The sequence below is a fragment of the Dromiciops gliroides genome, chromosome 3 (genome assembly GCF_019393635.1).
Source record: "Dromiciops gliroides isolate mDroGli1 chromosome 3, mDroGli1.pri, whole genome shotgun sequence".
In the NCBI taxonomy this organism is placed as follows: domain Eukaryota; kingdom Metazoa; phylum Chordata; class Mammalia; order Microbiotheria; family Microbiotheriidae; genus Dromiciops; species Dromiciops gliroides.
In genome coordinates this window covers 204,053,008-204,078,218 of record NC_057863.1, presented here as the reverse complement: position 1 = coordinate 204,078,218, position 25,211 = coordinate 204,053,008, and the positions used below count along the sequence as shown (strand labels likewise).

Sequence of the window (25,211 nt, the reverse complement as noted above, 5' to 3'; positions counted from 1 at the left end):
TACCTCAAATGCCTCTACATCTCACCTTTTCCATTGTCTATTTCCTAGTCCCATAGTGTGCTTTTTAGATCACCTTAAGCTCTCCATTACACTTACTAATCATGTGTGTTTTTGTAATGACTCCTGTTGTCTTACTTTGACAAGTTTAAGGTAAGAAAAGGATTTGTTGTAAGCTGTTTGGGGAACATGTAAGTTAAAGCAACCATTTAAACAGTGAATAGTGACATGAAAAAAATCTGCCACTCACATCCCAAACTATATACTGGAACAGCAAGGCAAATTGTCTTAATCAGCAAAGTAACAACATAGCATCCATCAAAAACAATACAGCAGGCTCGATTTCTACCCGCCCCTGTATGGTATTTAGGGTTTGGATTATAAGAGCCACAGACCACAGAAGAATCTGCCACAGAATCTAAACAGGTCTGAGCCAGTCACACCTTAGTTACAAAGATTAACAGATAGTGACTTCAAGTAGCACTTAATCTATAGGTATCATTCCTATTTCCTGTATGTAGCAAACACATGGCCCGTGACACTCCTTAGTGTGGCCCACATTAGATTTCACAAATGTTTTCTTTAATATTAGATGTTGGATATGAATATACAGGTAGACACATAGACCCTTTTTGTTTAAGGTGTCAGTGTGCAGTAGAAATCCAATAGATGGGAGCATGCATTTTTGAGGCATTTTACACAACAAATCTGATAGCTCCATTGTTAGTTCCATGTAATAAAGACAACTCTAGTTTGCATGCTGAAGTTCTAGATTCTCGCTGATTGTTGCTTGAATGTCCAGCAATTATCAGCAACAATTCTTTTGGAAAGTATTTCAAAAGTAGAAATGATACTGTTTTGTACATTTCTTTTTCCATTATTGATCCATTCTCTAAGAAAGCAAAACCTTTCTCAATTTGCCAAAGGATAAAAATCTTACCAGTGAAGAAAGTCCAAAGGGCTGGTATGTTTCCAGAGCTTCCTGGTCAATGATAAGAGCTCATAATGTATAGTGCTTTAAAGTTTGCAAAGTATTTTACAAATATTATCCTATTTGATCCTTACAATAACCCTTGGGGGGAGATAGATGCTATTATTATCCCCATTTTACAATTGAAGAAACAGAGGCAGAGGTTAATTGACTTCTTCAGGTTCGCACAGCTAGTATGTGTCTGAGGTCAGATTTGAACAGGTCTTGCAGACTCCAAGTCCAGTTCCTTTCTTATTTCACCACCTAATTTTCTTAAAACAGCTTCAGCCTTATGCCAAGTACATTATCTTTTTGAAAATTATGGCATATCTTCTCCCCTTAGGAGAATAAATGTTTTGGGGTATTAGAAGGCATAATCACAGTAACTGGCATAAAAAATAACATGTACAACAGCATGGGATTGTGGAAACAGGGCTGGCCTCAGAATTGGGAAGACCTGTGTTTTAAGTCCCTCCTCTGACACATATTGGGTCAGTGTGACCCTTGACAGGTTTCTTAATGTCTCGGTGCCCCCAGGTAACTTTCTATGACTACAAATGGCAGAGTAGGAGCTGACCTGCTTTGGTAGATGGGGATTTGTCATAAAGAACTCTATTTTCCAATGACTAGACTAGGCCACAGGTCCAGTCCAAAAAAAAAAAGTATATGTGTGTATGTGTTCGTATCACTTTAAGGGCAGCTAGGTGGTACAGTGGATAGAGCACTGGGCTTGGAGTCAGGAAGACCTTGAGTTCAAAAGTGATCTCAGACACTTACCAGCTGTGTGACCCTGGAAGTCACTTGACTCTGTTTGCCTCAGTTTCTTTATCTGTAAAATGAGCTGGAGAAAGAAATGTTAAACCACTTCAATATCTTGGCCAAGAAAACCTCAAGTGGGATCACAAAAAGTTGCAGATGACTGATACAACTGAATGGCAACAACATTGTCACTTTAAAGTTTACAAAGTACTTTATTTCATTTTAGGCCCACAGCACTCCTGTGAGATAGGTAATAACAGATATTATTTCCCTCAATTTAAAGAAGGAAATAATCAGAAATTAGGTGACTTTGAGGGCAGCTAGGTGGCACAGTAGATAAAGCACTGGCCTTGGATTCAGGAAGACCTGAGTTCAAATCCAGTGACCCTGGGCAAGTCACTTAACCCTCATTGCCCCTCAAAACAAAACAAAACAAAAAACAAAATAGAAATTAGGTGACTTTGGTAGAGTCACACAACTATGAAGTAGAGGCAGGATTATCATCCAGGTTTCCCTGATTCAGAAATTCCACAGAAGAATGACTGATGCCCGTCCCTTTTAATTGATTAATTAATTATTATTATTATTATTATTATTATTATTTACATTTCCAGATCAATATAGTGTATGTCCACTTCTGAGAACAACTTGTTTTAACTGTTTTGCCTCTTCCTTTGTCTCTCTACCCATCTAGGTCTGCAGCACCAGGACAAGAACAAGGAGTCTCCTTGGTTCTGAAGCACACAGTATTAGCAAGTAAAGCTGGACTTGAGACCCCAGGACAGTGGGCATGGAGCTCTCACCAGTGTTTCCTTCTTTGTGCATGAGGACAGAATATATATACACGGAAGAAGAAGAAGAAGATGAAAAGTCAGCCATTTTGGTTTTGGAGCCTGTACTTGAGAAGGCTTAATGGGACCTAGAACATTGAAAAAAAGTCTTTGTTTGTTTGATTCTTCCCCTACCTGAGCCTGTGCAACTCTCCTCCTCTTTGCTCTTTTCAACAGCATGGTTTATTTTCCATTTAATTTTGATTTTTTTTTTCCTTTTAAACAAACAAACCAGCTTGTTTGTCAGGAAAAGCCAAGCCACAATGGCAATGCTCATCCTTTCAGGAATACAATTTTGTAGCTCTCTGTGCATCTATTTTTGTAGAAATACAGAAAGTGTGGTCTAGCATCGATGGGCTATTTTAGAGGGATGTATTTTTTTTAAAAAAATTGTAAAAATTGTTAAGTTCTGTTTAAAGAACTTGCTCTCAGAGAAGCACTGGCAACAATGTATAAAAATGCTTAATTGTAGATATCTGTGATGTGATGTGTCTCTATGTTTTTCAGGTTACCTCAAGTGTTTGATATTTTTCATTTTAAAGACGGTAGCACCATCGCCAAGCCAGTCTGGTATTGTTTTCACGTGACAGTGCTTTTAAGGGTTGAAATGTTCAAACCCTTGCCCCTAGCTTGTGTAGCTATTAGGTACAGATATGGTTTCAGAGGGAAATTCTTCAATGCTCATGGTAAAGCAGAAAATGAATGTTTCATTTCTTTGGCATCATCTGAAGAGTTTTCCTCTAGTAACATGATCATATTCCCGGCTCATCCAGTCTTCATAACTGTATCCAGAATTCATACAGGCCCACTAGAGAACTGGTAACCCATTAGTGCCAGTGAATCAGGTTCATTCTGTCTAATTTTCTGTCCTTGGTAACATAAAGTCCCATTGTTTTTCCTGGTGAGAGATTTGGAGAGGGAATAGGCAAGTTTTGTAAGCAAGGTGCTCTACAAATCACAAAGCCTATGAGCTTAATAGTTATATCATAAGCGTACTCCAAAATCTGCATACTTGTTTTTTCTCCCTCTGCTATCTGACAATAAGAGATAGCAGTGGTATAGTAGATTGAAAGCTTGCCTTGGAATCTAGAAGCCTGGGTTCAAGAACCATGACTGACATATACTGTTTCTGGGACTTTGGATAAGTCCCTTAACCAATGCCTCATCGCTCTAAGGAACTTCCTAAAACTCAGTTTTTGAAGAGAAGGCATTGACTTGCATTTGTAGAAGGATTGTCTTCACTTTGGAGTTTCCTATGTCAGTGAAATCACAGGTCCAGTTCCTAGCCATGCCATCGAAAGAGAATACATATAATCTGTAATATTTCCAGCATAAATTTTGCAGTTCTTGAAATGTACTGTTTTCTTTCTTTTTTAAGTGAATATTTCTAAGGAAATCCTATGGGTATTATCTGAAGCAAGGAAGAATTTGATTTGGGTTATTAATCAGTATGATTTAGAATTTGCTAACAAATTGAAAATTTGAGGATTCTGAAGGGAAAGGTACAGATCAGATCAGATCAGATGAAATATCACATTTATGGTATTGATTTGTATAGATATGGACTGACATCAAGAATCAACCAACAGGGTGATATCTTCAGAGTTTGCAAAAGGAAAATAAGCATTAGTATTTCTTATTGTTTTCAGTGGTTAAAAAATGTAAGACTTGTTACTTTCTTTGGTGACTTTCAGAGATGAGCAAAGTTCAAAAATTAGCTCCAAGAACTTCTAAGTTTTGTTTGCTGAGATGATTTTTCATTTTCCCCTCCCTTATGAAATTCAAAGTACAATAAATTACCATTTTAAAGCTTGAAGCATATATTTCTGTGTATGTATATGTATAAATATATATGTGTGTGTGTGTGTGTGTTAAACAACACCATAAACTTAGCTAGGCTGGGTTTTCATAACTGATTTTCAGATCTATGGTTATATTTTATGGATATCTTCTTTTCTTCTTATAATCTTTGTATTCTTTCCTATGTATCCTTTGGGTTCTAGGTATTTACCTCCCCTCTGTTTTACTATGTCTCTGTTTCATGATTTTCTTCTTCTCAACTGGACACAACTTTAACACAATATGCCCCTGTGAATTGTCTTCATTTATTTCTGGTGTATAGTCCAAAGTTAGGGTATCTTGCATATACGGGTGATAGGCATGAATAATAATAGCTAGGATTTACATAGCACTTTTAAGTTTTGCAAAGTGCTGTACATATGTTAACTCCATTAATTATTGTGCTCATTTTACATATAAAGAAACTGAGACTGAGGTTAAGGGATGCTAGTGTATGAAGTGGGATTTGAATGCCCTCCAAGGTCAGTGCTTCCCCCCTCAGCCACTTAGCTGTCTCCCATTCAATAGGATGTGGACTTGCCCTTTCGGGAATTATAGCCTGGCTAACTGTATTGACTCTGTTATTCAGAATGGCAGGTGGAAGCTATGTTCTGAAGAAACTACACTTTAACCATTTGCACATGTCCTTGCATTTTTCAGCATCCATTTTAACATCATTTCTACTCAGCAATGGGAAACTCAAAGATTTACACTAGAACCTTGATTACAATATATTACTAATTAATCATCGGACTATCATTTGGGCAAAGCAGGCCATAAACCAGTGTTCCTTGAATGACCCCTCTCCATTTCTACCATAAAATACAGACGTTATTATATAGTTAAACAGGAAGTCCTTGGTTCAGGTAACCCTGGGCAAATTATTTACTCTCTCCATATTCTAAGCAACTCTCTAAGGCTATAGGTTGCAGAAAAGGTGCCAATCTGCAGTGGTTGAAGGAGGTTCCTCACCTTGGCAATCACAGTCCATATCCTTGTTGTCTGGTTATTTTTCACAAGTCAAGCTTTCAGAACTCCTTGAATTTCCCATCTTTCACTAGGTGAGGGAAATAAAACCTCTGGTTTCTGAAATATACCAATTTATAAAGAAAAAATTAACCCTTGCATGGTGGATGATCCTACAGATTTTAATGGCATTTACTTTAATTCATCAGGGACTCCAAAGTTCTGCCTCAAGTAGCTAATACAATCAGTATCAAAATTATCAAGAATATCAAGATTTGAGATTCTTTCTCCATTGTGTTTTAGGTTTTCTTGGCAGCTGAACTAAAAAAAAAATTGCGTTTAAAGTTGGCTATTACTTTGCCTACCTGCAAGCTTGAAGAAAAGTAGTAAGATCTGATAGAAAAAAAATCTCCATATGAGAGGGAGGGAAATTCTTTATAAATAGTCTCAGTCAGCAGATTTACTCAAGTTTTAGGAAAAAAAGAAACTATTAGAAGCAGATGTGTACAATGTGTCTGTTACTGAGGATGGAAAGAGTTCACTACTACCATTCCAGTTACAAAGGGGTATTGATAGCAATTAAAAATACTGTGATTGATCGCCTTTTTTAGGCAGAAAGGAGAGAGCAAAGGCTTTTAAAAGCATTACTGAAAGTACCTTAGCAATTTTAATGCATAGTATAAGCAAGTGCCCAACCCTTTTATTTTACAGGGCTAGAGATGTTCACATCTTTCTAAAAGAGTAAGTTCCTCTTATATGTTACTTACATTGATATTGGTCACTGGATAAGTGACCTTAAAGCACTTTTGGGCCCATGATGAAAACATGTCTTATTATTGATGTGAGATTAACATTCACACAACAATGGAAATTTCAGAATCTTTTGATAGGCTTTTTCTATACCAAAGGCAGTCTTTCCAGTATGATAGAATTACTATTGATCTTTATGGGAAGGTATTGACATTCTTTTGTCTTTTATCTTCCATAGTACTAAGTTTTTGTGCATATTTCTTCGGTGTTTTATCTTAAAGTGTCAAAAAGTTGCATCCACTAATTTTCTCCTTATACTGTCAGTGAAAATGATATTCTCCAATAATTCAATATGGCTCCTTGCTTCCTAATGGTTCCAAAAGCAATAGCCCTAGACACACAAATGAAGTTATTTAGAGGACCAAGGACTATTTAGTAGCAAATTGCATTCTTTGAAAAAATTCAGGTAAGATATCTTTTGTGGATGGCCAGTCTTTTAGAAGGAGAATTCCTTACATTTTGTAGAACATAATCAAGATCAGAACCTTTCTTTGGCCTCTGGATCAATAGAGTACATATCTTTATGTGATGGTTAGGGCAATAATCACTAATTTTGATTTCTGAAAATCATTAGAACCTTTAAAAAATTAAATCTGATTCAGAAATGATAATCCACACATGCAATTTTTAAAAGCTACAAAAGTTGGATTTTTCTTTGTATTCTCAAAAATGTTCAATAGATTCTTTTTTTTTTAATTCTTAAATACTAGAGTAGGAGAACTGCAATTGGAAAAAGGAATTGCCACCTAGAAATGGGGATTTTATAATTTACACCACTGAATTTGGAAGCTGCAAACTAATATAGAAAACCTATTTAGCAATATTTTCAGGCAAAGTAACTCTAAGTTAGTTAGATCTATAAGCAGTTTTCATACTAGTTGGAGTTTGCATTTCTAGGGTGGAAGATTTGGACATCTCAGCAGCACTAAATGTCTATGAAATCACACCAACAGGACTTTTGGTCTTGAAAGTTGAATTACAAATGATAGTATTTTCTCAAACAAACATATAAAAACAACTACCCTACTCCTCCCACCCAGCCCTGGGCCCTACCAATTCTGATCACCCCTTCAATGGAACTGCCATTAGTATATGTGTAAATGATATGAAATGATGAAGAACTTTGTATTAAAAAGTGTCATTGTTTAATAAATAATTTAATGTGAATTTTTAATGATTATATTTTAATGTAGCAATTTTGTTTTGTTCTGTATTTCTTGACAATTAGTTAATGCGTTCTTGTTTCCTTCATATTCAACAAAGGAACTCATAAATATCTTTGTAAATTGCAGTGTCTTGTTCTTTTCTTTTTTAATAAGGTTAATTCCAGAACCATGTAGTTTATATGATTCAGTAAAGGAGCAGGTTATAAAATAAGAAGTACAAGTGAAGTTCAATTATATAAACCACCTATGTAGCCTTGTAAACTAACATTTTTCCTTGAAGTTTCTTCCAAAGTTATCAGCTGACTAATTAGGAGGTATTTTTGCATTTGTTAAATGGAATGCTCACTGTGGCCACAGTACCTCACCCCCAATGTGTCACTCTTCCATTCCTATAACTTAGTGACAGAAAAGAAGAAAATTGGGGTTATAAAGGAGTAAACTAAAACTTCAGGGAATCTGGTTTCCAAGAATAATAGCATGTTGAGCTGGCAGGGGACTTGAAGAGATTCCAAACCAATGCCCCACTTTTACAGATGAAGACATTGAGGCCCAGAGAAGCTATAGGACTTGCCTAAGGTCACACAAATTGCAGAACTCAAACTACTTACATGGAAGTACCCAGATCCTCATAATGTCAATATTTAATCGTTTGAATCTGTATGTTGAAAAAGTTAGGAAATACAGCTTAGACAAATCTAGACTCTCCAGCATTTTTGATGAGTGGTTTTCATAATTCCCCTTATTTAGATTATACTAATGTAGGATTTTTATCCTGTTTCCATCTATCACTAATCAGAGAATCACCCATTTAAAGCCAAAGGGGACTTTGGAAGTCCTCTAGTTCAAATCATTTTACAGATGAGAGAATCTGGGGCCAGGGAGATTAAGAGGTAAACTTAACAAAGCCCATATTGGCAATCCTGTGGTGGAATTAGGATTGAAACCTACATCTTTTGAGTATAAATTTGGTGTTCTTTTCACTATACCATGAGGAGTCAGCATTTCAAAAGTGTGAATATTCAGACACTAGTGGAAGATGATGATCACAAAAAAATGGGGAGGACATTTTGTTGCTTTTATCTTCATTCTGTTTGATGGTCCCAGTTGAAGAAAACCCTTGGTTCCATTTCTGTTTCCAATGGTCTCTGAGGGATGTCTCAGAATCCAAAGGGTTACAACTGTATTTATGTGAGACAGGCGCTAAGTAGGGTGGAGACCAAGACATCTGTTGAGAATTCTTCATAGCTGAAGTGTGTTTTCTCAAGGGACAACCAACTACTATTTAATTGTTTTGCTTCCTTTTTTGGAAATGTATGCCCATTCTGCAATGTTCTAAATTTCCAAACATCCCTTTTGACCTTCTCATAAACAATTGATAAAATTGATAAGAAAGCTGTAAAGCTTTGCACTTTTACCCAAGCTGAATCAGTACATCTGCTATGAGTTAGCCAGTAGAGGGGAAAAAATAAATTTTAAAGAAAAGCAAAGAAAACATTTTGATCCACTTAATGTGTAAAGCAGGTATCCATGCCTTGGAATTTTGCTAATCAATACATAATCTGTGTGTCTGAGTTAGCATGAACTAGTGAAATACAAATATTTGATTTTCCATACCAAGTTTGGCTATGGCTGAATGAAGGGCACTGGCATTGATCTTTCTCTTTACACTTATATAAGAAAGAGACTATTTGTAGAGAGCCAAATATAGCAACAGAGGATTTTGTATCTTGCCAAAAAATACAAAATCTGTTCCCCTTTAAGCATGACATTCTATCCTTTTCTTGTGGATCAAGCTAAAAGGAAAATATAGCTTTAAATGACCCCACTCCTTCTGTTGGAAGCTTCCTAATCTTTTTCAAATGGGCCATCTGTGGTTTTGTGGGTTATGTGTTTCAAAAAGGAATATGGCAACATGAGAAATCCATCCAGTTCTGTCATTTTCCTCATCAGAAATTACAACCAAATCACAGATTTCGGACAGTAATAAGGTCAATCACCTTTAAATGAATGGGGTGACCCCTCCCAGACCATCACCACCACCATCACCATAAACAACAACAGCAATAGCTAAAGCACTGACAATAATTACAAACTGATCATGTTTTATTTAATTTGAACAACTACTATTAATTGATTGCATGATTGATTATATCAGTCTTAAAGCTCAGTTCTGTTTTTACTTTATAAAGTACTTCCCTGGGTTTGGAACTCATATCATGCTTTAAGCAAGGAATGACTCTTCTGCTCTGCACATGATGGGAAGTATATTGAAAACAGTTCTGTACACGTCACCAAGCAAAGAGATTTCCACTGTGACTGCTTTACCAGACATCTCAGTGTGGGATTTTAAAACAAACACCAGGCTGTTTGGAAATACTTGATGTATGTAAATATGCAAAACATGCAGGACAATTCTAACAGCTGTAGGGTGTATTCTCTCATCCATGAGTGGAATATTTTGGTGGCAGTAGTGGTTATTTTTTCCATCTTTGTTTGTCATTTTTGTTTTCCCTTTTTCCTCTCTCCCTTCTTCCAACACCATACACATAATGCCTCCCCTCCCCTTCTTTTCCCTCCAACAAACCTTTCCCAAAAGAATCATTTTACCAGATTCCCACTGGAAAAGGTGGGTGGTGCCTGGAAGGAATTTTTCTGAGTTACATGATGTTGTAAAGACAGTCTGAACTTCAGGGAACTTGCTTGGACTTGTGCTAAAACCAGGCTTCTGCATAACCCAGATGCTTTGGAGGCCAGATTCCATTGAAGCTTGTCATTAGAACGGGAAGGAAAGTCTTGGAAATGTGATGACCCCCAACCAGCGAGGAATCATCATTCTAGGATTGTTTTTATCTTGTACCATAAAATCAGGGAACTCATCCTGTCTTGAAAATCAGCATGTGCTCCTCAACCTAGAGGAAGAGAAAAATGAGAGAAGACCTGAGATAATATGATAAGAGCTCTAACAAAAACCAGACACCTGGTATTAGGTCTAAGCAATTGAATCTAATTATACGGGTCTCTTTGAATTTGGTTTTCATGATGTGTTCTGGGGCTGAAGGTCGGGAGGGGAAATTTTAAAGAATCATAGAATTTGAGAGTTGAAAGGGTCTTTAGCATCCATCTTTTCAAGCCCATACTAAAATAGGAATATCCATTAAACCATGTATGACAAGTGAGCATCCAGACTCTATTTGAAGATGTCCAGAATCAAATGAGATCCTATTTTTGAAAGGTGCTTAGCACAGTGCCTGGCACATAGTAGAGGCTATATAAATGCTTATTCATTTCCTCTTTCCTGCCCTTCTGGTGAAAGGAGCCCACCGCCTCTCCAGGTAGCCCATTCCATTTTTGGACAATTCTTATTGAAAGGAATTTTATTTCCTGACATCAAGCCACATATTTTCCTCTTGGCAGCTTGTACCCATTGCTCCTGTTTCTGCTCAAATGTGCCAAATAGAGGAAGTCTAATCTTTCTTCCACATGACAACTTTTCAAATACTTGGATAGAACTATGATTTCCACCCTCCCCACCCTCTCCCTGACTTCTTTTATCCAGGCTAAACATCCTTACTTCCTTTTTTTTTCTGCCACTGGACTATGGAAGTCGGGTTTGTAAGAAGCCCTGGGTTCTAGTCCTATTTTAGCTACTAACTGTCTACCTGTCTTTACCTCTTCTGGTAAAAAAATTTTTTTTTTAAATAAAAAGGATTATAATAGTTGCCTTCTCAGACTCACAGACAGGGTTATGGAGATGATTGAATAGTAAGTGCTTTGGGAAGAGCTTTAAATGCTATGGTTGTGTAAATTATTTTTACATTTGGAGATAATTGCTACATATCCATATTATTGATATCTATCTAATAAAGGAAGATGGAGTTAGTGGGACTAGCTAAAAAGAGGAAAGTTGGCTTTGGGAATTGTGGGAACAGTTAATGAATGTGTGGTAGATAAAAAAAATATTCTGGCAGGCTTGAAAATATTAGAAAACATTTCAAGACAAAGCTGCAGTTCTCCCAGTTTATGGTATCATCCTCTTAATGGTTGTACTTTTAAAAGGGAAATTATCAGTTATTATTTACAGTATTTTAAACAATTTTAAGTTCCAAATCCATTTTTGGCAGGCAATTCTAGTAAACCATTCATATAGGAATAATTCATTAGCCTAGATAGAAGTCAAGTTAGCAAGCATTTATTTAGTGCCTACTAAGTGAAAGGCACTGTGTTTAGTCACAGTCAAAACAGTTACTGCCCTCAAAGAGCTTATGATCTAATGAGGATGGGGAGACAACATGTAAACAACATTATAAAAAGATATATACAGGATAAATTGGAAACAATCCCAGAGAGAAGACACCAACATTAAGCAAAATCAAGAAAGACTTTTTGCAAATGGTCGGATTTGAGGTGAGATTTAAAAGAAGGCTGAGAAGTCAGGAGGAAGAGATGAGGAAACTGAATTCAGGGCATGGGAGACAGCCAGTGTGCTAATTAGGGAGACTGAGAGTTGTTTTGTTTTTTTCACCCTGAAAAATAGTAAGAAAGCCAATCAATGAATTATAAATTACTGGTAAGAGAATAAGATGTAAAAAGACAGGAAAAAAAGGAATAAAATAGGTTAGGAAGGATTCAGAAGTCAAAGGATTTTCCATATGATGCTGGACATTATAGGAAGCCACTGGAATTTGTTGAATATGGAAGTGGCATGTTTAGACCTACACATTAGGAAGACTGGGCAGCCAAGTGGTACAGTGGATAGAGCATTGTCCCTGAAGTTGGGAAGACCTGAGTTCAAATCTCACCTCAGACACTTACTAGCTGTGTGACCCTGGGCAAGTCACTTAATCCCAATTGCCTTAAACATCCAGGGCCATCTCCAGTCATTGTGATGATCTTACAACTGGACCCAGGTGGCTCTGGAGGAGACAGTCAAGTTGGTGACTTACACAGCCCTCCTCACTTAAATCCAATTCACTGCAAGTCATGACATCACCCCAATGTAATGGTCCTCTTCAGGAAAGAAGGACAAACTACAAGGACAACCACTTAGTTAAGTGGAAGATGAATGGGAGTGGGGGGAGATTTGAGGCAGCAAGGCCAAGAAATCTATGAAAAAAGTTCAGTTACTAGGTGATGATCTGCACCAGAATGATGGCAATTTTTAAAAGAGAGGAGATATTTGAGTAATGTACTGAAGGGTAGTAATAACAGGACCTGGAATTAGATTGAATAGAGGGAGTGAGAGAGAATGAGAAGTCAAGGATGTCTTTTAGTTTATGAGCCTGGATGTCCAGAAGTATGGTGTTGCCCTTGAGAGCAACAAAGAAATTGTAAAGGTCAAAGGGTTTTGGAGGAAAGAGAATGAGCTTAGGTTTAGACATATTATATTTAAGATGTGTATGGGACATTCAGTTCAAGATATCTAACAGACTCTTGGAAATAGGAGCCTGGAAATCAGGAGAGGAGAAAGGGCTAGATAATATGAAGATCATATTCACAGAGATAATCACTGAATACATGGTGGCTGATGAGATCACTAAGCAAAATAATATAGAGGAAGAAGAATAGTGAGCCTGAAGCAAAGCCTTAAGGTCAATCAGGATTAGTAGGTGCAACTTGGACAGATATAAAACAAAGGATACCGGGAAGGAGACAGCTAGTTGGGAGGAGAACCAGGAGAGACATGAAGACCTAGAGAGAAAAGAGTATAGCATCTAGGAGAAGAGGGTGAACAGCAATGTTAAAGGCTATAGAGAGGTCAAGAAGGATAAGGCCTGAGAAAATCCATTAAATATGATCATTACAAGATCATTAAAAGAGGTGGTGCAGTGGATAAAGCACTGACCTTGGATTCAGGAGGACCTGAGTTCAAATCTAGCCTCCAACACTTGACACTTACTAGCTGTGTGACCCTGGGCAAGTCATTTAACCCTCATTGGCCTGTAAAAAAAAATCACTTAAATTTGGAAAGAGCAGCTTAAATGATGAGGTTGAATGCCAGACTGTAGAGAGTTAAGAAAAGGCAGAAGAAGGGAAGTAGAGTCACTTCTTGTAGAGAAGCTTCTCAAGGAGTTTAGCCACTAAAGGAGAGGAGAGATGTAGAACAATTGCTATTGGGGATGACCAGATTAAGCAAGAGGGTTTTTTTTTTTTGAGGATAGAAGACAATAAATGCATTAGTAGTAATGCAGCCAGTAGATAGGAAAAGATTAAATATTAATAATTATAAGTATTGTTATTATAGTGATTATAATTGTTTAGCATTTATATAACATTTCAAGAGTTGCAAAGTGTTTTACATATTTATCTGTTGATTCTCACAATAATCCTGAGAGATAGGTGCTATTATTAACCCCATTCTACAAATGAGGAAACTGAGATTGAGAGGTTAGTTACATGACTAGTGAGGAAGGACTTGAACTTAGAACTTAGTTCTTCCTGACTCCAAGTTCAGCATCCTATCTACTGTATCACCTGTCTATCTTCTAGAGAAGATGAGATAGAATGGGATTGGTTGTGAAGATAGAACAATATACCTTGTTGAGAAGAATAAGTTTGAAGCATATCTGTTTAAATTTAATAAGTTTGGTAGAGGTAATGGGTGATGTAAGATAACTAAGAGGGGGGAAGGCCTCAATTTTTTCAGTGAAATATGGAGCAAGATTTTCAAAGGCAGGGGCAAGCTTGAGGGGGATGTAAAGGCTTGGAAAAACTGCTGTGTTAAGTGTGATAGTGCATAAATTAGGGAAATGTAAAAGGATTACCATGCCACAGTGAGAACCCAGTTGAGGTGATAAAACAAATTTATAGTGAACCCAGTCGATGAAGTTTGGTGATTTTATCCAGCTTTATTCAGCAGCACATGAACAGAAGGGAAGGCAGTGGTTAATGGGAGGCTGGAGCCTGGCAGGCCAAGATATTCGATGGGGTAAGAGGAGTAATAGAATCCAAAGAAGATGATGTAGAATTGAACTGGTTCACTAAGTAGTCAAGATGGGGAAGAAGGAAGAATGTAGTTCGGTGTTGTTGAAAAGGACTAAGGGTTGAGATCAATGGAAATCATGGTGAGGATGAAGAAAAAGTTTAAGGGTTGAAAGGCAGAGGTAAAATAAAAGCAGAATGAGACAGTGATATGACCAGATAAAGGAATTTCAGAGTTCATGAACATGGAAGTGGAACACTTGTAGATGATGGCAAGATCAAGGATATGACCATTTCTGTGTATCATCTCTGCATGTCGCTGAGGTGGAATGGAGGAATAAATAATGGGAAATGAGGTTATTGAGGTTCTAGGGAGTTAGGGTATTTGAAGGAGTATCATAATCTGAGGGAGTATTGTATTATGACAGTCTCTTGATACAGAAGGAGAGAAAGACTGAATCAGTCACTGGACTCATTGAAGAAGGAAAAAGGCTGTCCTAGAGTTTGGTAAATAACAGCTACCAGAATCCTAATTGAAGGAGCAGGCAGGGGTCAGCTAGGTGGCCCAGTGGATAGAGCACCCACCCTGGATTCAAGAGGACCTGAGTTCAAATACAGCCTCAGACACTTGACACTTACTAGCTGGGCAAGTCACTTAACCTTCATTGCCACCCCCCCCAAAAAAAAAGAAAGAAAAAGCAGGCATCTGGGCTTCTGACATAATGGGTTTTTGACTCTGTGCAAGTCAGAAAACCTAATAGTGTTCTAGCAATCTCTCCAAGGCTGTATGTTACAGAGAAATTGCCCATCTACATTGGTAGAAAAAGTTTCCTTATCCCGGAGATCCTTTTACCAATAAAAATACTGTGTCTAATACCTATCCCTATCTTCCCTCAATCCTAATTCATTGCCTAATAGGTGTTAAGTAAACTGAACCAGAGCCAAACTTTGATTTCATGTCTTCTTATCTACCCACCTATTCTTTGTAGGAATCATAGATTCCAACTCCCTCATTTTAAATATATAAAAAAATTAAGACCCTGAGAAATTACATAATTTTGCCCAAACTCTCAAGTGGCAGAATGTATGTAAATGGAATTGAGATTCAAACCCATGTCCTCAATTCTTAAATCTAGCACTCTTTCTACTGTACCATTAATCCTGTAAACTAATTAATTCAATTCAGCAATCACTAATTAAGTAACTACTGGGTGCTGAGCAATGTGTTAGACAAGATACAAAATTTGGAAAGATGTCATAGTTTTAAAATAATCCCTTTTAGTAATTAATTCTTAGTCTTTTCTTCTAAAGATTAAGGCTAGCTTTTGATCAAAATTGTTTATTTTTAATGTCACATTATTAATGATGTGTAAAGGGAGATTATCAGTTACATGGGTATTTCTTTTTCACATTCTGGAATTTTAACCATAGAAGTGGTATTGGCATAGGACGTGGAGTTGATGATGCAGATGCAAATGAAATATTTACCTGGTGTCTGGTAAATGTTAGGATTGTCAAGTCAATTACTGAATCAGGAATTTATTGGCACTCTACTATTCATATAGTCTTGAATTCATCCCACAAATTGCAAAACCCATTAACTTAGTAGAAAGTTAGTAGAAAGTATTAATCTATATATTTAAAAAGTTAATTTATTCATCTGAATCTTTCTTATGCTGACTGTGCCCTCTGAACCAAAGCACTTGGCTCTTTATCTGAAGATTGGATTCAATACTACATGAAACATAGCAATATGACCAAAACATCCATCAAGTCAATCTTTGGATCAAAGCTGAACTGTCATAAACTTATGAAGGAGGCCCCTATGGTTTTTAGCAAGAGTGGAAGGGATCATCTCTATTTCTCCCTATATCCATTCCAGGAGCAGCACAGAGGTTTTTCTGCCTTCCATGACTTTAGATATAAAGTATCATGTTGCTCTACTTGTCATGAAAGACAAGCGGACTCTGGATTTAATATACATGAAGTGATCTTTAGAAGTCAGCATATTAAGGGAAGATAGTATAATTTTCTATTAAGCATTATTTTGATGATATACTATTACATCTAGACCCTTGTGTATTATATTCTCTTTGGTTCTTATTTTTTTAAAACGTGCTACACAATTTTGTTGAAGGCTGTTCCTGAAAATAATTTAAAATCATTTGATTGCCTTTTTTCAACCAAATCAATTTGAATCTTTCTTATGCCTCAATCTATGCCCACTGAGTGAACTCAATTCCCACCAATTAACTAAAGCTTTATGCAATTTGAGAGAGCCAAATTTAGGCAGGGAGAATAATTTGACTTTAAAAATACAACAGACAATAATATGGTAAGAAGTAATCTTTCCAGCTGAAATTCCAACTATGTTTTATTTGAGGGCTTTTTTTTTTCTTTTTAATTTCCAGCAGTTTTATTTTTATAGAGTCAGGTACAGATAAAGACAATGTTAAAGACAAGAAATTGGAATTACTTCAGTACCTTGAGGACTTGGATTGTCTTAGAACTATTATCATCAAGGCTTTTAATTATAGTGATTAAAATATTAAGAGGTATTTTGGCCTAGGATAAGAAACTGCTTATACCTGAAGGAATTGATTTATGATTTCCAGTGTTTTAATCTTCTGGTTTTACCAAACTTCTGATAATAAATAATGAGTAAGCATTATTGTTACCAAATTCTTAACTCTGCCTCCATGCCAAAACTATGAGATACACATTTTCCAATAGTCAGAAAACCTTCCTGGGGTTGAGGGTTCGCTAGTAATTAACTTCAAAGTTTTCACTTTGGTCATATACAAATAGACATGTGGTGAAGGAAGCACTAAATCAGACTTTTCATTGGATAAATACATTATTTCTAAAAGCTGTCAACTTGGTATTTTTCATAACCAAGTCATATTTGTTTTTATCTTTGCCCCTTTCAATCTAATTAATTCACAAAAAGCTAAAAGGAATATATTTTAAGAGATATGTAGTGAAGACAAATATGCAGCTGTGATTGTGATTGGGTTATTCACAATGAGATTTCTGTCATATGATGCTCTCTCCCTTGCCCCCACTTAACACAATCACTCATAATCCTGTGAAAAGCATACCACCAGAACTCCCTCATCTAGTTGAAGCAGTGAGTCCTGGACTCAGGAGATCTGAACTATATAGTCTGCCACCTGCTTAAAATTATGGTATCTTGATAGTGTTCACATGACTGAAAATGGCATCTGATAATTCCTTCATGTGCAAAAAAATAAAAACAAAAGCAAAACCACCACATCATAAGGTAGTAGATCATACATATTATATACAAACCATCTATTATGGTAGGCAGTTTCTGTGTGTGTGTGTGTGTGTGTGTGTGTGTGTGTGTGTGTTTGAGGGGAAGTAGGACAAAGTTTACTATCCTTTTCTTTCTGTCTTCTCCAATCAACACAGCTTTTGGTATCTGCAGATCTTGAAGGTGGTAGTGATAGTAAAAGGAATCTTGATGGTGGTGATAGTAAAAGGAATTTCTTAGCTTGTTTTCACTCAACTCCTATTTCATTTAAGTAACTAAAATCCTGGGACCACTTGCCCTCAAAGGGGATATGATAAGAAATATATCAGATAAAAGTTGAACTAAAGGTGTCTGGAGGAACAGGAGGAGTTATGAGTTAAGAAAAGTAGACATGATCATATGTTGGACATCTACACCATCTGTGGTAAAAAAAAAAATTTTAGGATAAGTGGTTCATAGTCACTGGCTGAAAAAGGTGTGGGCTTTTTCTTTAGGAACCCTATTACCCACCCACTGGATGGTAAGAAGAGTTTGAAAAGGTTGACTGAGTATGTGAATAAAAGATAATATGATGAGAGAAAAGGGGAGAGAGAAGACAGACAGAGACAGATGAGTTCAGATCCAACCCTGACACTTACTAGTTGTATGATCAAGGGCAAGTTATTTAACTTCTCAGTTTTTCCATCTCTAAAATGCATTAATTGGGTATCTTACCCAATGTATGGAGTTCTAAGGAAAAAGAATCTTATAAACAGTATAGAATGACATACATATAAATTATTATCAATTATAACAGTGATAAGAACAACATTAACCAAAGACATGTTGGAATCTGTGTGTATATATAGATTGTGTGTGTGTGTGTGTGTGTCACTCTCTCTCTCTCTCTTTTTTTTGGTGAGGCAATTGGGGTTAAGTGACTTGCATGGGGTCACACAGCTAGCAAGTGTTAAGTGTCTGAGGCCAGATTTGAACTCAGGTCCTCCTGAATCCAGGGCCAGTGCTCTATCCACTGTGCCACCTAGCTGCCCTGTGTGTGTGTGTGTGTGTGTGTGTGTGTGTGTGTGTGTGTGTGTGTATCTCCTCCTATAAGCTTCCTAAGCCAGGAATAGAGATCCCTGTAGGAAGGGAAGTTGAAATCAATTTATATGTGTCTTCAGATGAGAACATGTGATCTAGAAGCACAGAGAACTTGGGTAGAAGAGGATCTTCAGTTGAAAGCCAGCTTAGCCTAGATAGAAGTTCCAACCATGGTGGTGGAGACCAGGAGGCAGGACAAAGAATGTTCAATGAAGTAGAAAGCAACCAGGCTTTGTCTGGCATGTCCAACATCATCATTCACAACAATCAGAGGAGACCATAGCAATTTGATTGAAGGAAGGAACCTGATCAATTTAAAACTCATTCCTCAGCTACAAACAACAATGGCTGAGAGATGCCATTCTCCTCTCTTCTTCTCTCCTCTATCCATCTATTTAGGAGGAGTTGGGAAAAAAAAACAACTGCATCTTCTTCTTTACTTGACCACTGCTGATTGTTTTTCATAAGTCAAATTATCTTTTGATAAATTATTTGATTTATAATTTATTCATGACATGTTGTTATTTAAGATCAGAGTGCACATGAGAAGATGACCCTGAGGATTATGTGTTTCTTAGGCTAAGCTCCCCAAGGTTCTGCAATAGGAGGCTAAAAGACTCCCAGCAGGGTGAGGAAGGAGATTATCAAGTCACAGTTTAGTTTTATAAATGATCTTTTAATTCTCTCGAGCAGAACCCTAAAACAAAGTTGGGTTTCACTTAGATTTCCCTTAAAACAAAAAAGTCTTTGGAGCAATGGCACTGTTATGGGTGAGTTTAAGCCTCTGAAGCTAAATTCTGCCCCTTCTACTTGAAGGGAGGGAAAAACTGGAAAGAAATTGAGAGAAAAGCCCCACCTTGGGATCAGCTCAGTAGATGTGGTCCGGAATGATTTCAATTGTTCCCTTCTGATTGTGAGTTACCAGGATCATTTGTAATACTACTCTATGTCTGCCATATATACATTCATATACATACATACAACACATATATACATGTACACATACATATACACATGCGCATACATCTATACATGTGTGTATACATATATGCACATAGGTATACACATAGATATGTATGTGTATACACACACACACACATATATATATACATACATATATACACACCCAAATATACGTGTGTGTGTATATATATGTATATACTCACACCCAAAGTCACTAATCATTTAGGGAATATACTTCTTATGATCTTTATTTTTAAAAAATAATTTCTAAATAATTTCTTTAAATAGTTCCTATCACAATCTTATATTATCTGTTTTGGGTTACTTTGGTGCTGGAAATTTTTTTTTAATGTAGACTTTTCAAAAATTCAAATTCATTCCAGTACTAATTAATGTATTTTACAGTACATGTACATTCATAGAAAACATATCATGACAAACAAAACAGAACTTCTCCAAACCAGCATGGTCCTGCTTCTGTTTATAATATACCATTCTGGTGATTTGTCTAGTCTAATTTTAAACTGCTCATGTTATCTGGCTTCTATCACTTCCTCTGGGAATAGTCTTCTTGATGTCGACGTCAAAAAACTTACATGATAGTTTAAATTTCTCCTGCCTACATCCCATGTCATTACATTCCTTTCTCTCCAACCTTTTACCAGGACCACCACCACCACCACCATCATCATCATCAAAAAGCATTTATCAGGGCAACTAGGTGGCACAGTGGATAGAGCACCAGCCCTGGAGTCAGGAGGACCTGAGTTCAAATCCAGCCTCAGACACTTAACACTTACTAGCTGTGTGACCCTAGGCAAGCCACTTAACCCCAACTGCCTCACTAAAAAAAAAAAAGCATTTATCAAGTGTCTACCTACCACTCCCCATGCTTCACGTGGTGCTGTCCAAAAGAAGCTAAATGATTAAAGTCCTCATGTCATAAAATATTCTTCATCATCTTTTGTCTGGTTCTTTCATGTGTTTGTGGATTCCTAGCATAGTTTTCTCTATTAATAATTTTGCCAAATGGGTCATATTTTATTACCTTCATTTCTCATAAGCTGATTTCTTTTTCTTCTCAAAATGTATTGTTGTTTTTTCCAGTGTCTCCATTTATGTTTAATCTTTTCATAGACATGGGAAGACTAGTATAGTCTGAATGGAATGGGGCTGTTTTCCCCACCTCTTCTCCAAAAATGCCACTAAATTGGCTATGGGAGATATTATGCATAAAGACCTGATAAGCAGATCGATGTAGCTGTTTCCCACTCTCAGTGGAGCAAGGTTTTGCTGTAGAATCATATATTCTTATGTCCTCCCTCAAGCCCATCATCCTGAAAGTTGATAGAGATAAGGCAGGTGGGCATCAAAGGCAGAATGGGCAGCTGTGTAAGTAATTCCTTTGTTATGGCAGCAGTCAATTTTCCTTCCAACTACCCTGCAGGGATTTTACTACTTACTATGTTTATGAAAATGAATAATAAAAAGTCTCTGCTTGTGGCCTTGTAAGCGGTCATCAGCTAAAGAATAAAGCAAGCATTTGTTAGAGATACCTACTCATTGTAAGGCACTGTGGTAGGTATGGAGGATATGCAGACAAAAATGAATCAGGCTTTGTCCTGTGGGACCTTACATTCTACTAATGTTTGTTATGATTAATCCCTTCAGGCTGGTGTTTAGAGTCTGAATGAAGGGGAGAAGCACGGAATAGAATTCAATTCAGTGGATTCTAGATCTAGAACTGAAAGGCACCTCAGAGGCCAACTGCTCTAACCCTCTCATTGCAAATCTAGCCTCAGAGTGGGACCCTTGGCAAGTCACTTAACCTCTGCCTGCCTCAGTTTCCTCATCTGTAAAATGAGAGTAATAATAGCCCTACCTCCTAGGGTTGTTGTAATGATAAAAATAATATTTGTAAAAAAAAAAGTGATTTACAAATCTTAGTGCTGACTGTTATTTTGTAGCTGTTGCTGCTGCTGCTGCTATGGTGATTCATTGCTATAGATGAGGAAACTGATAGGTAAGTGACTTGTCCTAAGCTACACAGAAAATGAGTGTAAAAGGAGGAATTTGATCTCATTCCAATGGAAAGAGGGCTCTCTTCTCTCCTTCAAGAGAATATCTTAATAGGGCTGTCCCAAAGCTCAAGGGAAAGAAATCCTACAGAGATAGACAGAAAAATTCTTAATGACTATCTAGTCAAAAGCTTCTTTATACAAATAAGGAAACAAATGCAGAGAACTTAAATGATTCGCCCTAAATTACATAACTTCCTCATGCCCAGGCCAGTATATTATCTGATCCCAGTCTTCTAGATAAGCTTTTCAGGATCATATAAATAATTGGTGTCATCACCTCAATTTCTATGACATTAATATATTTAAGAATTTATTAGGGGCAGCTAGGTGGTGCAGTGGATAGAGCACCGGCCCTGGATTCAGTAGTACCTGAGTTCAAATCCGGCCTCAGACACTTAACACTTACTAGCTGTGTGACCCTGGGCAAGTCACTTAACCCCAATTGCCACACACACACACACACACACACACACACACACACACGAAGAATTTATTAGTCTCTGGTTTGGTTTTTTTTTTTTTTGGTGGAATTTTATCTTACCTTTGTTTTGTTTGTTTGTTTGTTTTTAGTGAGGCAATGGGGATTAAGTGACTTGCCAAGGGTCACACAGCTAGTAAGTGTTAAGAGTCTGAGGCTGGATTTGAACCCAGGTACTCCTGACTCCAGGGCCGGTGCTCTATCCACTGCACCACCTAGCTGCCCCGTCCCTGTTCTTTTGTACTCTTTACAGAGTACCTCAAATTTAGCAAACCACCCAGGCCAAAGTATCATTTACTCAAACTATTTCTCAGCATTTATAATAGGATTTAAGATCCTTTTAGTTCCATTAATAAATATTACATTAATTATCATAGAAATCAATTTTCCCGTTCACTTCTCAATTTGGTCAACTTCTATTTATTACCTATTACAATTAGGATGAGTAAGAGCTTTACTGATATTTAGGAAGGAGTCTCAGGGTGATCCTTCTTGATAGTGATACCATGGGTCCAAGGTTTGAATTTGAAAACTTAGAAATTCAGGTTTTATTATTGCTCTTTTTAAAATTCACACAGAATTGATAAGGCTCTGAGGGAACTGATTCATAAACCAGAATAACTACTTTATAAATTCACAATAGGTAAGATATCTTTCTGTTGACTAGAATACATGAACCTGCTATCCAGGTACCTAATCGAATAATAATATTCAAAATATGATTTCTATTTTCTAAAGCACCTCTAAATATATTATCCTATTTTTGTCTCAAACAACCAAATAAGTCAGGCAAGGTAAGTCATATTGTTCCCATTTTCTTACCTAAAAATGTAATAGGAGGAAGTTTCTTTCATTGAATCTTTCCATCAAGGCTTTAGGTGCCACAGTGAAGACAAAGAGTAGCTGCTGTAGATAAATGGAGAAAGCTCCAGGGAATCATTCTGGGGGGGTGGGGAAATAAGGGTTTATATCTAAGTACAGGAATTGTATCAGGTGACATGCACATAGAAATGAAAGGAAGAGTGTATTTAATACCTCTTGTATGCCAGACACTGTGCTAAGTGCTTTACAAATATTTCATTTGATCCTCACAACAACTCTGGGAGGGAGTTGCTGTTATTATTTCTATTTTGCAGAAAAGGAAAGTGAAGTAGAGAGAAATGAATCTATTTGCCTAGTATCACATGGCTAGTAAGTGTCTGAGGCTAGAATTGAACTCCGGTCTTCATTACTCCAAGCCCAGAACTCTATGCACTGTATCACATAGTTTCCCATATGACAGGTTGGTTTTTTTAGTATGCATTATAAGAGGTTGATTTTTCTTCCTGCACTGTTTCAGAATTCGAAGTATAATCTATTTAGAGCCTGTCCCCTCACATATTTTTGCTCTCTTCCTTTAAAATCTCACTCCCCCCTTTCACTAGTTCCCATAATAAAAATCTTTTCATCACTATCAACCAGCTATCTCTTTTCAAACAATATTTGAAAATACTGTCTTTGCTCATGTCTCAAATGATTCCCCCCTCCACTTATCATTGATCTCTGAGTTCCATTATTGATCTATAGAATTTTGAGATAGTATTTGTGTGAAAAAGTCATTGCTATAAAACTTTACTGCTTTGTTCATTTAGCAGTGTTGTTCAAGATGTTGTCATATACTAAGTTGGCACAGTATCATTATTAATAAGGGCAGCTATTGTTGAACATAACAAGCTGAGATCAGCTAGACCACTAAGAGTCAAAGCTAATAAATTGCTGTGACTATTTCCTCACTAAAATCTAGCATGTATCTTATTTCCCTTTTTATATTATTACTGAAACTCATGAAAAAGATAAAGAATGAAGCTAGTCTCTTACATTTTTCTTTATTATCCAATGTACTCTGATCTAAACATTTTAAAAGAAATGTCCTCAAAACTTAAGAATTACATATTTTCAGTTGGTCAACTGCTTAGGGAAGTATCATTATACAAGATGTGAATAAGTTAAAGTTATGCAGACCTCTCCTCATTCAGGTGTAGAATTCTATCCATCTATACTTAGAAAATTGTCTATCAGAGTGTCCTCAGCAGTTTAAAAATATTCATTGCATCTCTTTCTAGGGCAATTTTAATAACAAATCACTTCCTTAAAATAGCTAGATTCCACTGCAAAAATGTAGAGAATGTGTTTACACAGATCAAGTACAGTGGAGGATGAAGACAATTTTCTGGGTACATCAAACAAAAAAGGACATTGGACATTTTATTTTGGTCTTTGTATTTTAGTACCTTACAAGTAGTAAACACAATGTCAAATTGATCTGAATTTTCACACACCTAAGAGAATGACAATGATAATAGCAAAAATAACTTTTAAATTTACAGAAGTTATTTTAAACTGAGTAATCCATATTTTTTTCTCTACTGAGCCACATGAAGTAAGTTAACTTATCTCTCCCCTTGATACAGCTGTGGTTTGATATTACTTCTACAATGGAGGATTTTTGCAGATTAAAAATAATGAAATGATGGGCTGGTCATTTTATATTATGACCTCCAATTATATTTTTAGTGTCTACCATGCTTAGGATTGTGAAGAAAAGGTTTAAGACATAGTTCTATTCCTCAGGGGCCTTACAATCAGGGATGTTGTGCTCATATTTTAAAAGTCTGTCATGGTATCCTATTCATGAAAGTCATTATTTATAATTTGATTAATTATCCAATAAACAAAAATTTCAAAAAAAGGCACAATAATATTATCCAACTCTTACCTATATGACTTTGTTGTACATTTCTAAAACAAATGAACAAATAAAAAAAGTAACAAAGCAACTAGGTTTTAGAGTTCAAGTATGAATAAATTCCATGTTTCAGCAGAACATTCGACAAACAGATTAAGACTGTGTCAATTTACTGGATTATGTAAGTAATGCAGGAAATAAACTAAGATAGCGTTGGAAAATTATGACTTCAAGGAATCTCTTAGCTCAGAAATATATATCAGCTATATATAGAATAGTCTTATGCTACATATAAGAATGTGGTTGAACCCATGTATTTTCTTCACTAAACCTTAAATTATTGCCTTAAAAA

At 36.5% G+C, this 25,211-nt stretch overlaps 1 protein-coding gene across 3 annotated transcripts in view; it reads left to right on the top strand.

The window, feature by feature from the left end:
• Positions 1-7,387, top strand: part of VGLL3 (vestigial like family member 3) — a 61,476-nt gene extending 54,089 nt beyond the window's left edge. For all 3 annotated transcript variants that reach the window (XM_043990851.1, XM_043990850.1, XM_043990849.1), the window contains exon 4: positions 2,421-7,387. In XM_043990851.1, the coding sequence (XP_043846786.1) occupies positions 2,421-2,464 (44 nt within the window). In that variant the 3' untranslated portion in view covers positions 2,465-7,387. The remainder of the gene's footprint in view (positions 1-2,420) is intronic.
• The last annotated feature ends 17,824 nt before the right edge of the window (positions 7,388-25,211 follow it).